Here is a 15,461-nt window from a genome sequence, read left to right as displayed (position 1 = left end):
AATTTCGGTATAACTCAATAAATTGAATACATTGATTTTGATCCATGGCGTTACATGGGAGGCAAGACGCTCAAAGAAGTAGTTCACACGACTCGAAACAAATCGACGAACCTCCTTTGACGCGCGCCCAAATACCGACTGAGCTACCGCTCGCCACGAGGCATCCTCGCATGACTCGCTTATCACCCGAGGCAAGTTCAGACGGGTCGAATCATGTCGAATCTTGACTCGCGCATCAGATTCGCGTCGTGTAAACCCGGCTTTATATTATGTATGGATTCAACTCATTACACTGAACTGAGTTGAAAGATTCAGTTCAGCAAAATGAGTTGGAATTCCCATCCCTACAGTTCAGTAGTAGTTCACACTACTTATGGGCAATTAAATATTTGTTATCTAACTGTAAACAGCTGTTTACCATTTACAGGATTTGGAACAACGAATCGAGATAATTTTCAAAGAAGTTCGCAACCTATTTCATTTACACAATGCTACTAATTTTTTTCGAACTGTGAACTGTTAAGTTACAGGTACTGAAACAGTTTAGAATAGTTCAAATGAACTATTCGTTCAAGATCTTAACATCTCTATTTAGTTATTTTCTCCCATCACTATAAAATGCCATACGCTAATCAACCGTCGGTGCACATATCTGAATTAACTACTGAATATATTAAATTTCAAATTGAAGATACTGATCTTAGTGTTGCCAATAGTTTACGCAGAGTGTTCATCGCGGAAACTCCAACATTAGCTATTGATTGGGTACAGTTGGACTCAAATTCCACAGTATTAAGTGATGAGTTTATAGCATCCCGCATTGGTCTCATACCATTGACATCAGATGAAATTGTTGACCGCCTCCAGTACTCTAGAGATTGCACTTGTTCAGATTTCTGTCATGATTGCAGTGTTGAATTCAACCTAAATGTTAAATGTTCAGAAGAAATGACCAGACATGTGACAACTGCTGATTTGGTGAGTAATAATCCACATGTAGTAACTGTTACTTCTAGGAATCAAGACAGTGATATTAATGAATATGGTGAAAAAGATGATATCCTTATTGTGAAATTGCGCAAAGGACAAGAATTGAAAATAAGAGCATTTGCTAAAAAAGGATTTGGAAAAGAGCATGCTAAATGGAACCCAACTACTGGTGTAAGTTTTGAATATGATCCAGATAATACAATAAGACATACACTGTTTCCGAAACCAGATGAATGGCCAAAGAGTGAATATTCAGAACTGAATGAAGATCAGCATGAAGGACAATACAATTGGAGAGCTAAGCCAAATAAGTTTTTTTTTAATGTTGAAAGCTGTGGATCATTAAAGCCTGAAAATATTGTCTTAATGGGAGTTGCAGCTCTTAAAAATAAACTGTCTAATCTCCAAACACAATTCACTCAAGAAATGGATGCATTTGCTATAAATTAATTTGTATATGCGTATGTTTATATTTAATGTTCAGTACATTTTTTTAAGAAATAAAAATATTCAGATTTTGGTATGTTCGTATTTTTAGTAAATTTAATGATAATATGTTAAAATAAATAATAAGTTTGTAAATATAAAAAATGTTTATTTTATTATTTTTGAAAGTTAAATACTTAATTTAATTTCTTAGGTAATTTTGAATGAGCTTTAATTTAGATAATACCAATTTACCTGAAGTAACTGTTACATGTAATATAAGATAAATTAAAAAAGCACTTAAATTATTACAATATGATATACAATAATTAAAATGTATTTTATCAGTTGTTTAATACTTATTACTTCAGAAGTATAAATTCTTTTATTGAAAGTAATTTCCAAGTTAAATCTAAATTTATATAATTTTTAAAAATTTGGGTAAATAATGATTCAACCTTAAATACATTTTTAAGTGATATTGGTTGTGAAAAAATAGAAGTTCTTAGTTACTTTTATTTTAATGTAATAAATTAATTTCAAAGGTGAATGATACGATCCTAGTATATAAAATTCAAATAAAATCAATACTCCCCCAAATATATGTGGTGCCCTGATGTAAGCTACACTCAATACGGCAATATCCCTGACTTTTTATACTACTGAAGATTTCCTAGAACAGAGATTGCTAGTGAAACTTTTACCGTTATTTTAGAAAACAATTGTATAAAGAAATCAAACTTTTAAAATAATATAAAAGAAAATGATCTGGTTACAATATCAATATTTATAGTAAAAAAATAAATACATTTTTATAATAATTTATGACTAATAAAATGCAATACTTTTTATCTAATTATATGAATACATAAGATTGTTGTAGGACTATTTTACACTTATGTTATACAATTAAAATTACAGTTAAGTAAGAGGTATTAGTCAACTTGGTACCATTTTTTAAGGCCATGTAGGCAAAAATAAATACTATATTTATATTACATAAAGTAATTATATTTAAAAATAGAATAATATATCCTACATCCAGTGCCAACCTGGGTACATTTTTTTGATCGGCTGTAATATAAAAGGGCCCCTCACCAATGATGCCAATAGCAAATGGTAATGGGATTTTTTACAGTTATACATTTTTAAACATAACTATATAATTGTTTTAAAGTTCTAAAAACCTTTTCCAAAAAAATGTATATGTACCTAACTATTTTTGTAAGTACCTTATTCTACTTTAGGTTTCATTTAAACTTTTACCCCTTGGGTATAGTGATAAAAATAAATAACAAAATATCTATAATGCTACCTATTCAATATTAGTGTTGATGCATATACTAAAAAATAAAATAAATAGATATTTGTATTATTCTCATTATCGTTACGTAACTGTCGCGTGAAGTCTACTTACTAGATCTTGACGTATTATAGTCCTTATTATAATAAGGACCTGGTGTTCAAATGAGCTATTATATTTGTATCTGGCCACGTCGATATAACCTCCGATGACGTATCGATGGGGGAATTTTTTCGAATTTTATGTCGGCGCACTTTATCGCGCTGGAATTGTTTTCAATTCCAAGGTTAAGCACTTGCAACAAATCAAGCTGGTAGTGCGGATCGGCTGTGCCGACCTTTATTTTGTGCATGTTTGTTTCTTCCTGTTTAAGACTATCACCGCGTAACCGTGCAAACTCCGTACCGTCTCCCACGTTCTTGTCACGAGTGTTCAGTTGGGCCGTGCCGTCGGTCGAATAGTTGTGCCGTAGTCCACCATTTCGTGCGTGTGGCTTGCATTCTTACCTTGTATTTTCCACATCCGCCATTCAGGGTCATCAGGTCGGTAATATTGAATTGAGTCCCGCATACATTTTTGGGTTATCGGAGTTGAGTCCCTTCAGTCTATTAGCGTTACCCAGGAGACAGCACGTGGAGGTTGACTGAGTCTCCCAAAAATTGTGTGTGATTGTTTACAGTATTTATTTATTCTTTTTTTTTTAATCGTTATAAAACACAAATAAGTATAAAATACAATAAGTTAATTAATTAGTTTATAATATAATTTAAGTAGTTGTATATGATTGTTTTGTTTATAGTTTTTTTTTTTTTTTTTTTGATTGTTTTAAAACACAAGTCAGTTAGTATAAGTTACTATAAAATACAAAAACTAATTTAATTTAAAATTAATGTAAAATATAAATATAAAAATAAATTTAAATAGTTGCTGGTAAAAATTTAAAAGATACAGATTTTAAAAACTCAAATCTGCAAATTTGTTTACTACTGTATTTTTTTATTTGTTCCCGTAAAAATTGTTGATGGCCGTATAGAAATATCGTCCACAGCTTTTCTTTTTACAGCGTTACTAATTTTTTATCTATTCAGTATGTTTTCGTCACACTTTTCGTGATTGTGTTCAGTTTTTTAACATAACATTATCAGAAGATAATTTAAAATAACACTTACATGAGTTTTTACAACATGTTCATAGTTGAACCTCGCTTTGCAACATTTATGAAATCTAAACTTATAACCTTTAATAATCAAAATTGTTTTATTTTTTTCACTCGGCATAGACTCCATATTTCAATGTTGTATTCACGAAGTATTTCACTAAGTATTCAGCACGACTGTTTGATTTTCGACGAGTATATCGAACTCAGCCGTCGACGAATATAGAGATTATCGTTTTCAAGATTCGTATCCGGTATAATATAATGTGTGAAGTTCAAGGTCGTCACCGGCTATATAGATGATTTTGATACCTTATATCTATATGGACTCAATTCAAAAACATTAAGATAATACCCGGGACTCAATTCAAATACACTATGAAAATATCCGGGACTCAATTCAACGTCAGCCCATCAGGTAGTGTCACCGTCATCGGGGTTGGTCGTGTCCAATAAGCGGATCCAGATTCTTCGTCATCTGTCGATCTTGGTGGCTGTCGCACGTGATTTGTGTACGGTCGAGTGGGTGCAACCATACAGACCCCAAGACCGTTTGAGGTATTCATGCTCGTAACTAGTGAGGCATAGCGTGATCTGGATTATTTTATTGCTCATAATTTATTATTATAAATATTATTATTTTTTGTTAAGATCATTATTATAACTCTTTTTATTATTATTATTATTAATTCATATTTTCATATTAGTACTTTAGCTCGAGCGCCCATCAATTGTATATTATCATCATCATTATTATTACAAGTTATTCATTTTAGTTCATAAGTTAAGGGTACGATTATTTATGGTATATACTAAATTTGAGGTTACCTCTGTCCCTCATTCCCATTTTTGACTGACGTTACAGTCGGGTTTATATCGAGCGTGGCGAAACCTTCGGATTACTTCTGGCCGACCATTGAGGTTTCGCGTACACCTGGTTTAGTATTTTATTAATATTAATTAGTGTGTACTAAGCTATGTTTCATCAGTGTCTCCCATCGTATTGTTAAATAAAGAACATTTTTTTTACTTTAAATCTTGTATAAAATTAATGTACTGCACTATATACATTTATGACTGTTGTAAAACAAATATCTATTTAAATAAATAACATATAATATTTTATTCAATGTTATAGTAAATAAAAGTAATTAATATAGTCAAATAGTAAAGTATTTTTTTGTAATTCTGAAGACGAATTTGCATAATAGTTTATTATTTCTTATATATTTGGAATTATGTCACTTTCAATATTAGTTAATAGAAGAGGCTCTAATAGTTCTTGATCGAAAGACTATTTTTTACTGATTTTTTGTACTTTTGTTAATAAATTATTTATTTTTTACATTAAGACGCTAAATTTGTATACATTATTTTATATGGTTTTTTTTTTTTTTTATAAATTATAATTTTATTAATTATTATTATTTCATTTTTAAAAGAGTTTTCATCCTTTCGTGTTCCCACAAAAAAAGTCTTAAGTTGAGGTTTGAGGTACGACTTTAAATTTCCAACGAAAAAAGTCGTAAATCTGAAAAAAAGTAGAAATAATAGTAATTTTTTAAAAAATTGATGGAAAATAAAAAATTAATGTATGGTAAAATATATGCTAGATAATTAGTGAATCTTAAAAAAAGAAAAAAAAATTAGAAATCGTCTTTTAATTTTGTTTTGCTCTTGAACAATTGGCAAAATAGAGTTATCACCATTTTCGTTGGATGTATCTTATTGTACTCTTATGTTAATTTTAGGTAGTTTTATTTTTGATCGGCCCATTCTACAGAAAAAAATACTACGGGCCCACCCATAACCAACCCGCAATATTTACATTATGGCACGGCCCGGTCTAAGCCTTGTACGGGCCGGGCTGGGTCGGGCTAGTCCGGCCCGTGCAAATCTCTAGTACCCACTTGCCCATATGGTAAAGACGAAACTGATCATATGTATCCGACCTTCCCTCAAAAAAAGTGGCTGTACCCGTCAATAGCGTTTATATTTGAATTTATATTTAAAATTTTAATACTAAAAAACAAACTTTCCCATTAATGAGTACCTATAAAGTGATAACTGAAAATTGATGAGTGATTACAAATCAGCAGAAAAATTTGTTATTTTAAAATTTAATAGATTTGATTCATTAAGATTTAGGTTCAAACTATAGACCTTATAGTATAGGTCTATGGTCCAAACAGACTTGGTTAAGATATGATTTGACTTATCAATTTTGAGTTGATGAATTGACTCATTTAAGTGAATTGAATTGAGTGAATTGATTCACTAAAGTGAGTCATAATTTCCATCTCTAATTGAAACCCATAAGATCTAGTGCTCAGTTTTAACCACAATGTGATACGGTGCTCATCTATAGACCATTGAAAACATAACCTATAAAAAATATTTACACATTTTTCTATTTAGTTTGGATTACAAAAAATATTTTGATTGTTGATATCACAAGATACAAAAATAACGAAAAACATTTTTGGTACTCACTTGTATTCCGATTTTTTTTACCATTGTTTTCATAATATGGATTTACTCTAATGATGAGCATTATCGAGTAGTATTATCGAACTATTCCATAGTTTTTCAAAATATTTGATTGTTCCAAATTATTAGAAACTATTCGGACCAGTGGCGTATCCAGGGGGGGATTAGGGGGTTATAACACCCCCCCCCCCCCGAAAATGTTTAGTGTATGTATATTGTCTATTGATTATAATAAAAACATACAAAATTAAAAAAAAAATGAATGCTACATTTTTTATAACACCCACCAAAAAAAAAAATTCTGGATACGTCACTGATTCGGACTATCCGATAGTTTTGAATTATTCAATATTATTCAATAGTTCAAATTATTCTAAACTATTCGGGCTATTCGGTAATTTCAAATTATTCAATTATTCGATAATTTATGACTTCTGAATTATATATCATACAAAATCATATTCGACTATAATATTCAATAGTTCATGCTTACTATCGAATACTATTCGATAGTGCCCATCACTAGTTTACTCTTCATTAGTCACAAATAATCATGCCTTACGCTAATCAACAAGCGATAGCAACTTGTTATCAATTTCCGTAACTGTTATGAACTGTTATTGTTACACATAAAATCATATATATATATATATATATATATATGCATAAAATTAACAGAGAAAATAAGTTACTGTTATTGATACTATTACTAGAAAGAAATGTTGCAATCCGCGATGATGTTTTCCAACTGATAACCGGTAAAATAACCTCAATGTTTTATCAAATTCTACAATTTTCTAATTGTAATTTGAAATCAGTCTATCCGATATTCTGATAGATATTAAGTGATTTAACGTTTATTTGTTCTGTTCAGTTTTGTTCCGAACCGCGATATTTAGTAAAAACCGATATTAAACGCAAATTGTTGTGTATACCCCGGTCCAACACGATGTCTGTAGTACAGGACGTTAGCAAGTCCAACGAATCGAAAAAAAATGAAGAAATTGTCGACGAAGAACAAGATGTTGAAGATGTTGAAGATGACTCAACTGTTACAAAAAAGAGGAGAAAGCGAAGAAAGAAGAAGACACAAATGAATAGTAAGTACTTTAATATAGTTTTGTATATTACGATTCAACTAAATGTTTAATGCCATGTGTATTTTCAGCTGATGAAAATGATACAAATGAAAAAGTTGAAGCAGAAGAAGAAGTAACAAGTGGTGTAACTAAAATTAACATGGACGGCGATGTCGAAGGTGATAAAAAAAAACCTAGACGCCGTGCAAAGAAGAAGGAAGTCAAAGAAATAGAACTCGAGACAAAAGAAAAAATGCAAACGGATCCTCCATCTGTGCCGATACATGAACTTTTCCCAACAAGTATTAATTTAATTAAAAAAAAAAAATTTTATCTTACTTTTGGATGGATCTCTAAATTTTTCAAAATACTATTTATTAATTAATTAATAATATATTTATTTTATATATTAATATTTTGTTATGAATAGTAGCTTTTTTTTTGTTTTAATGTACAAATATTTTTCTACTTATAAAAAATAGTAAACCTCTTTGAATACATTACTTTTATTTAAGGCAAGTACAATTTTAATTAAAAAGTTATATAATAAATAAATTGAATGAAATCTTATAAATTAACTTTCTCTATTTATAAACATTTTTATGAATAATATTAAATTTAACAAAATAGTTTTGATAATAATAATATAATATATTATATAATAAATATAATATACTCCTATATATATTTTATAATTCTTTTTATATTATATTTGTTAATAATCATCCTATACAGCAAATGTTATTATTATTACATTTATTAGCTGGTGGTGTGATGTTAGCCATCCAATCATTAACAAATAAAGATAAGATTAATCCATGTTAACGCTACAAAGTGCACAAAAAATATTTTGTAAATTATATTTATAAATTAAAGTTATATAAATTAGTTAGTCATTTGGTAAATATAAAGAAAAAAATTTTGATTGTTGCTATTCATAATACAATTTTTTATTCCAAACCTTAAATTCTATTTAATTCTAACCATTTGTTAAAATGTATCAATTATTATAAACAAAATGTTTACCAGAAATATTTCAAATTATTATTACAACTTCATTTTTTATTAAATTTAAGTTATGTTTGGATTTTTTACTGACAATTTTTTATTTCAGGTGAGTATCCTGTTGGTCAAGAAGTTGAATATGATGGTCGTATGGGTAAACTACGAATAACAAGTGAAGAAAAACGTGCAATAGAACGTTCTAGATATGATGATTACAATGATGCCCGAAGAGCAGCTGAGGCTCATAGACAAGTAACATAAAATTTATAGTTTTTTTTTTAATTCAATAATTTTTAAAATAAACATTAATGTCATATAAGGTACGTAAACATATTCAAAACTGGGTAAAACCAGGTATGACCATGATACAAATCTGTGAAGAGTTAGAACGATGTTCAAGAGCTTTGATTGGAGAAGATGGCCTTAAAGCTGGTTTAGCCTTCCCAACAGGATGTTCAAGAAATAACTGTGCAGCGCATTATACTCCTAATGCGGGTGATCCTACAGTGTTATTATACGATGATGTTACTAAAATTGATTTTGGCACGCACGTAAATGGTAGTATTATTTTTTTTCTTTCAATATTTAATAGATACTAAATTTCAATTTAATTTTAGGCCGTATTATTGATTGTGCATTTACTTTGACTTTTAATCCTAAATATGATAAGCTTGTTGAAGCTGTAAGAAATGCTACTGATACTGGAATAAAAGTAAATTAAATTAATGAGTATTAATTGGGCAGATGAAAGTAATGATTTGGTTATAATTAAATTATTAGGCTGCTGGTATTGATGCTAAGCTTTGTGAAGTTGGTGAAGCCATTCAAGAAGTGATGGAGTCTTATGAAGTAGAGCTTGATGGCAAAACATTTCCTGTAAAATCAATCCGAAATCTCAATGGACATTCTATTGATGCATACAGTAAATACTTAATTATTGTATTAGTTTTTTAATTTATAAAATTGTTTTTCTTGTTTAGGGATACATGCAGGTAAAACAGTGCCAATTGTTAAAGGTGGCGAAGCTACTATGATGGAAGAAAACGAGTTTTATGCTATTGAAACATTCGGCTCCACTGGTCGTGGAATTGTACGTGATGATATGGACACTTCACATTATATGAAAAACTTTGATGCACCATATGTACCACTTCGCCTTCAAGCATCACAAAAGTTACTTGGTACAGTCAATAAAAACTTTGGTACTCTGGCATTCTGTAAACGTTGGCTTGATAGAATAGGAGCTACTAAATATCAAATGGCATTAAAAGACTTATGTGACAAAGGTAAATTTCCATTTAATGTTAAAATATAATGCTTTTTGTTTTAACTATTTATATTTTTTATTTATACACAGGAATTCTAGACGCTTATCCCCCATTATGTGATATTAAAGGCTGCTACACAGCGCAGTTTGAGCATACCATTGTACTTAGACCAACATGCAAGGAAATTATTAGCAAAGGAGATGATTATTAGCTTTGATAAAGTAATTACAAGTCTGTCATAACATAAGTGTATGGAGCCAATAATACAACAATTAAAATCAACATTGATGTTATTTTTGAAATGTTAACTTTTTGATGGTCAATAAATGATTAAATAATTAATTTATCGTATATTTTAAAATCCTATATAAAAAAAATTCTGAACTACAATAATAAATTATGCTAACATAAAATTATGAATAAAAAATAGGCATTGCTTAATTTATTATCCTCATATCTTTTTTTTATATATAATTTAACAATTTATCACTGATTCTTTTGTTGCTCATCATTGGTTAACAATGATTCTGCCATACGTTCATAGTCATCTAAACTGAACTGTGTAAGAGAACGGTCAAACTCCTTCATGAATTCTTTCAATACCTTTACTGTATCTTCGGTACTATAGTGTTCTTGTACATGTTTAGTGATCATTTCTTCTAAATCATCGGTTTTAATTAATGTCTGTTGTTTTACAACTAAATTCAATCTGGTACCATCTTTTATTTGTGGGTAATCAACTAAAGATTTTTCATCTATAAATAGTAAATAAAAATATACATATTAATATTTACTAAAAAATGGTAAACTGATATGTACTGCTAAAAAGTAATCAGATAATTACCACATAAAGGACGGCCGGTAAGTAATAACCTTTGATCTTTAACAGGAACCTTAAATGCTTCGAATACATGATTTTTTAGCTCTGCTACTGTCATCTCATTAGGAACCTAAAAATGAATTGTTTGCATTATAATGCTATGAAAAAATTAACTGAATCACAGAACTAGTAGATAATTGATATTTAAAATTTTATAAATTTAAAATTGATCTTAAATAATATTTTAACTCTGTTCACATCTTTCTATTCTACCGTAAATAATAAGCTTAAAAATAACTCAGTATAATTGTGTAATATTAGGAATAATTTGGTTGTATAAGGTCAATCTCATAAAATATTATATACAAAAATAATTTTTTAGTAATTAATCATTTATTTTAAATTCCATTCTTAATAAACAATGTAAAAATAATAAAAAATAGCATTTAGTGGACAGTATATATTACATATTTTAATTAGGAGATAAATTGTAAAATATAATAAAAATTATTGAGTTATAATCATATAAAAACTTGTTGAGAAGCTAGCATATCTGCAAATGGTTTGACTAGTCCTCGAGTCGCAAAGTAAAACACAAGTCCAAAAGTAATTGATATTGGTAAAGCAGGTAGTGCTCTTCGGAATATAGCCAATAATAATAGTGTCAAACATAATCCAATAAGAATTGCTACAAAGCATGCTAATGTGGTATTCCAGTCTCCATAAGATGATGCTTTACCCACTAACACACTGTAGAATATGAAATCTCCCAATCCAAGTTTTACGCCTTTGTCGTCATCATCTAATAGTCTATTAACTCTAACTTCTTCAGGCTGATGCTGTTGATGCTCTTCAACCCATGTTCTAGTAAATCCATTTTGACTATCTGTAGTACTGTCAATACTATCTGAACGATTTATCATGTATACAACTGTCGATGAATAAATTAGCGCAGGAAATATTTGTTCGTTACGTTCTTCAGCCAATTCAACAAGTATACGTAATGGTCCTCGAGGAGTAAGGACAGCAATCAAATCCCAAATAGAAATAACAAACAGCACAACCCATGTGGTCCATTCAGGCATATATTTTATGAACACAAGTGCCATAAGTGCAGCAATAAATATTAAGTAGGATTGTTGAAGTCGCAATGGACCTTTCCAATGAATACATACCATTCCTAGCACACCGATATTCCATATTATTAAAAAAAAAGTTATATAGTCCATAGGAATATTATAAGTATGTAAAATTTCTTCAATGTAAAGACAAGTGAACATGGACAAGAGCAGCAATGACGACATAATAAGCCATCCATGTATCAATTTATAACACCGATATTTGTATAATGCTATCAGAACTACTGTCATTATAATAACAACAAACATCAAAATCAATGAGTTGGCTACAGCACTCAGTACTTTTGAAGAAGGCTCAGGACTGGTCTCATGAAATGGTGTATACACCAAATATATATCTTTAACATTGTAGAATGATACTGAATTGATTGTAGCAACTACGACCAACATGCACATAGATACAGGAACGAAAAGTTTAATAACATGTTCTGCACCATACTTGAGAGTTTCTTCTTCTTGGGCTGTTAAAGAGTCGCGACGCGATGTTTCCCTTGGAGCTGCCATCAATGGTACTGTTTCTCTACGAGTTGGCGAATTGACGTTCTCGTGCATCAATAAAATACCAATAAGAGGAGATCAAAATGCAAACCCAAATCAAAACACAAATATAACAGTGTTTGCACTCTCTCTACAGCGTAACAAAATAATGTATTGTTAAAAAGCGCCCATACTCACATCGAATGAACTTTCCTGTCCGTTAAGTATTTTGATGTTGATTTTCATTGTTACTGAATGTGTGCGAGAATCACTTCATTTAAACTTTAAAATTGATTCTTGATATTCGTTGATCTCAAACCATTGTCGTATCGTAATAGTTGTTTGATTGAAAATAGGTTGAAGAGGAGCTCGATCAAAATGTCAAATTAATTATTAGGAAATTGAATAATGGGCATTGAAAAATTATTGATATTGAATAAAAAATTAAAAAATTACATACTACTTCGTGAACAGTCTATACACTGCTAACGCAGGTCGCTGTTCATAGACAAATTTAATCGATTATAATACTTAACAAGGAGGTTGTATGAGTTAAATGATTTCAATAAATGGCGGGAAATTCAAATATTTGTATTAAAATCGACAAGTGTTGATAATATTGTATCTAATAATATTATTTTCACACACTTTTGATAATCAGAGTAGTGTTCGGAACTTTCACTTCAAATTTGAACTCATTCACGTTTAAGTTCTATGAAAAATGAACACATTAATTTTTTTTATTTTATACTTATGAATTACTTACCAGTATTTTAAATAAATGGGATCTTTACAAATGTATTAAGTATATCTTATATTATGTTTATAATCTATACTTAAACATATTATAATCAATATTTATTATTTATAAATATATTTTTAAAATTTTAAATAAATTTAAACGCCCCGAAAATTGTTCAAATTAATTTAAAATGTAAACGTCGTTCAGGTTTACGTTCTATTTGAAAAAAGCAAGTTACATTCGCGTGTCGTTCACGAAATATGAACGTGAATGCATAAAAGTGCATTCAAGAATAAAGTCCTTTTAAAAACATTGAATCAGAGTAATATTTAAAAAACCATTTTGTTCAAAATATTATCCTATGCGGAGCTCAAGCACATATTTTGTCTTCTTATCTCTCTTTCATCTTTTTTTTCTTCCCCTTTTTCCCAACTATTTGGAGTCAACCAATATAAAAAACTGATTTCTAACGTGTTCCTCTGAAATTAAGGCCACTTTACGAAACTTAATTACTTTACTAAACTTAACGAAAATTAAATGGTCGTGTTTCAAGTATTATATATCACGAATAACATACGTCTTACCCTATACACTTATCAGTTTGCTCGTTTGAAAATCGCATACCAGGCTACTTGCTTGTTTCCTTTCACAATGAAATCGTATGACGAATGACAAGAATAAACCACGAACACGTTTTTTATCACATTTCAAGAGCGATGGACGTTTACACATATAAGGATATTTGTTTCGTTATTCATACACTTAAGACGAGGTAAATCATGATTAGTTCATTGACAAAAGTTCTTTTGCTTCGGACACGGTCATCGAATGTGTGCCCGAAACACGCATATAGTCTTAACACACATGTATGCATGTACATCGAACCGATAAACGAGACGAAATGTTATCATCTAAATCAGAGTTTCTCAACCTTTGTATTATGGCGACACACTATTAAAATATTTCATACTTTGTTACACACAATAATAAAAATAGGAATCATGGATAATATTAAATATTTATTATTAATTGATAATGTAAACTCAAAAATAACAAAGAAAAATATAACATAAAACAGCATTTTAATGAGAAATTTGTGACTGATATTTCTTACATAATGTATCAGTACGTGGCAAAATCTTCGACAAGACTACTTTTAACTCTTCTTCGACATTAATTCATCTTTTTTTTTTTTGTTTTTAATTTCGTTCAATGTAGAAAAAGCTATCTCGCATAAATATGACGTTGAAAATGGCAATAACACGGAATGTGCCAATTTTGTTAATCTCGGATATTCTTTTTTTGTGTAAATTCAAAATTCGCTCATCAAACTTCATTTAAACAGTGCGATCATTTATTAATTCTGCAAGTTCTTCTTTCCCTTTTAATTAAATATTTGAGGTTTCTAAACTAGGATTAAATGGATTCCTCACCCAATCAAACATTTTAAAATTCCAGTGATGAAAAGTTATCCATTAATAAGACTCTTGGCAATTAAATAAGATTTCTTTTTTTTTGAGCTACCAATTGGGCAATACAAAAAATAGCTTCTTGTGCCTTATCAAAGCCAACGTTTATCAATTAGAATTAGAATAATGATAAAATTGATTTAATGTCAATAGCTGATAATCTATTTTTGTTCATCATAGAAATTATATCTAATAATTTTTAATTTTTGTAATAAATGCCAATAATGTTAGTACATTTTGTGTTATTTAATATTAGTACTTCACGCAACACATTTAGAGTTACCCGGCGACACACCGGTTGAGAAACACTGATCTAAAGACTTAGACCGACTAGCCCGTTTTCAAATCGTTCCTTCAATCTGTTTACTTCAAAACCTCTCAAATCCACGTCCAAGTATACCACAGACAGTAGTCCCACACTCTCCAAAATCTCACACTTCCAGATAATACCATATTTCAAAAAACAAACGAACAGTTCTAACCTCGCGATTCGACTGCCGAATCTTCAGCTATCGTACGGCTTCAAATATGAATTGAGTGTTTTCTCAAAGATAGCTGGTTACCGACGAATTTAGCTCTATAGAATCGAACCTACGTAAATATCGAATTGCTAGCCACCACACGGGACGTATAAGAATAAAGTGTTCGTACTCTTTTCACGTCATGAAAACCGTGTGAAGTTCTATCCCCTCCCCCCAAGAAAATAGCTGAGAAAAAAATTAGATATCAATTCTGTTAATTATCGTAATATTCTAAGCTCGTATGATTTTAAATCGTGTCAGTGGCAGTCAAACGGGGGGGGGGATAGATCCCCCATGACCTTTTTTTAAATATAAAAACTATAGTAAACAAATACACAGAAATGAATACTAAAACGAATGTATATACTAATATTAATTAACTAAAAACAATTTAAAAAAATAAAACCAAGTCTAGCATTTTAAATTTAGATAATATTAATACTGCTACAAATGCCGTTTTTGAAATTTTAGATGCGACAGTTAAATTTTCTAATTTTACAAAACCTATTTCTTTATCAAAGGTAAAAAAAAAATAAAAATACAAAATTGGATTACTGCAGGTCTTATAAAGTCAAT

At 29.8% G+C, this 15,461-nt stretch overlaps 4 protein-coding genes across 5 annotated transcripts; 2 read left to right on the top strand and 2 right to left on the bottom strand.

The window, feature by feature from the left end:
- The first annotated feature begins 471 nt into the window (after positions 1-471).
- On the top strand, positions 472-1,504 carry LOC112688281 (DNA-directed RNA polymerase II subunit RPB3-like). The gene has a single exon (XM_025561396.1). The coding sequence runs from the start codon at positions 619-621 to the stop codon at positions 1,438-1,440; it is 822 nt and encodes a 273-aa protein (XP_025417181.1). The 5' UTR covers positions 472-618; the 3' UTR covers positions 1,441-1,504.
- A 5,525-nt stretch (positions 1,505-7,029) lies between these two features.
- On the top strand, positions 7,030-10,055 carry LOC112688280 (methionine aminopeptidase 2). Of its 2 annotated transcripts, XM_025561395.1 has the most exons (9): positions 7,030-7,123; positions 7,240-7,465; positions 7,534-7,746; positions 8,559-8,701; positions 8,770-9,007; positions 9,067-9,161; positions 9,230-9,371; positions 9,430-9,735; positions 9,807-10,055. In XM_025561395.1, exons 2-9 carry the CDS (start codon positions 7,315-7,317, stop codon positions 9,926-9,928), a joined length of 1,410 nt encoding a protein of 469 aa, XP_025417180.1. In that variant the 5' UTR covers positions 7,030-7,123; positions 7,240-7,314; the 3' UTR covers positions 9,929-10,055. The 2 variants fall into 2 exon arrangements, with proteins under 2 accessions (XP_025417180.1, XP_025417179.1); XM_025561394.1 differs by lacking the exon at positions 7,030-7,123 and having other exon boundaries at positions 7,175-7,465.
- Positions 10,056-10,130: 75 nt separating this feature from the next.
- On the bottom strand, positions 10,131-12,648 carry LOC112688279 (ubiquitin-like protein 4A). The gene is made up of 3 exons (XM_025561393.1): positions 12,352-12,648; positions 10,562-10,667; positions 10,131-10,472 (listed from the first exon to the last, which is right to left on the bottom strand). The coding sequence occupies exons 1-3, from the start codon at positions 12,397-12,399 to the stop codon at positions 10,204-10,206; spliced, it is 423 nt and encodes a 140-aa protein (XP_025417178.1). The 5' UTR covers positions 12,400-12,648; the 3' UTR covers positions 10,131-10,203.
- On the bottom strand, positions 10,999-12,355 carry LOC112688278 (presenilin homolog). The gene has a single exon (XM_025561392.1). The coding sequence runs from the start codon at positions 12,226-12,228 to the stop codon at positions 11,059-11,061; it is 1,170 nt and encodes a 389-aa protein (XP_025417177.1). The 5' UTR covers positions 12,229-12,355; the 3' UTR covers positions 10,999-11,058.
- Positions 12,649-15,461: the final 2,813 nt, after the last annotated feature.

The sequence above is a fragment of the Sipha flava genome, unplaced genomic scaffold (genome assembly GCF_003268045.1).
Source record: "Sipha flava isolate LNK unplaced genomic scaffold, YSA_version1 38_pilon_pilon, whole genome shotgun sequence".
Classification (NCBI taxonomy): Eukaryota; Metazoa; Arthropoda; class Insecta; order Hemiptera; family Aphididae; genus Sipha; species Sipha flava.
Note: the sequence above shows the minus strand (reverse complement) of the source record. Positions and strands in the feature narration are given on the sequence as shown.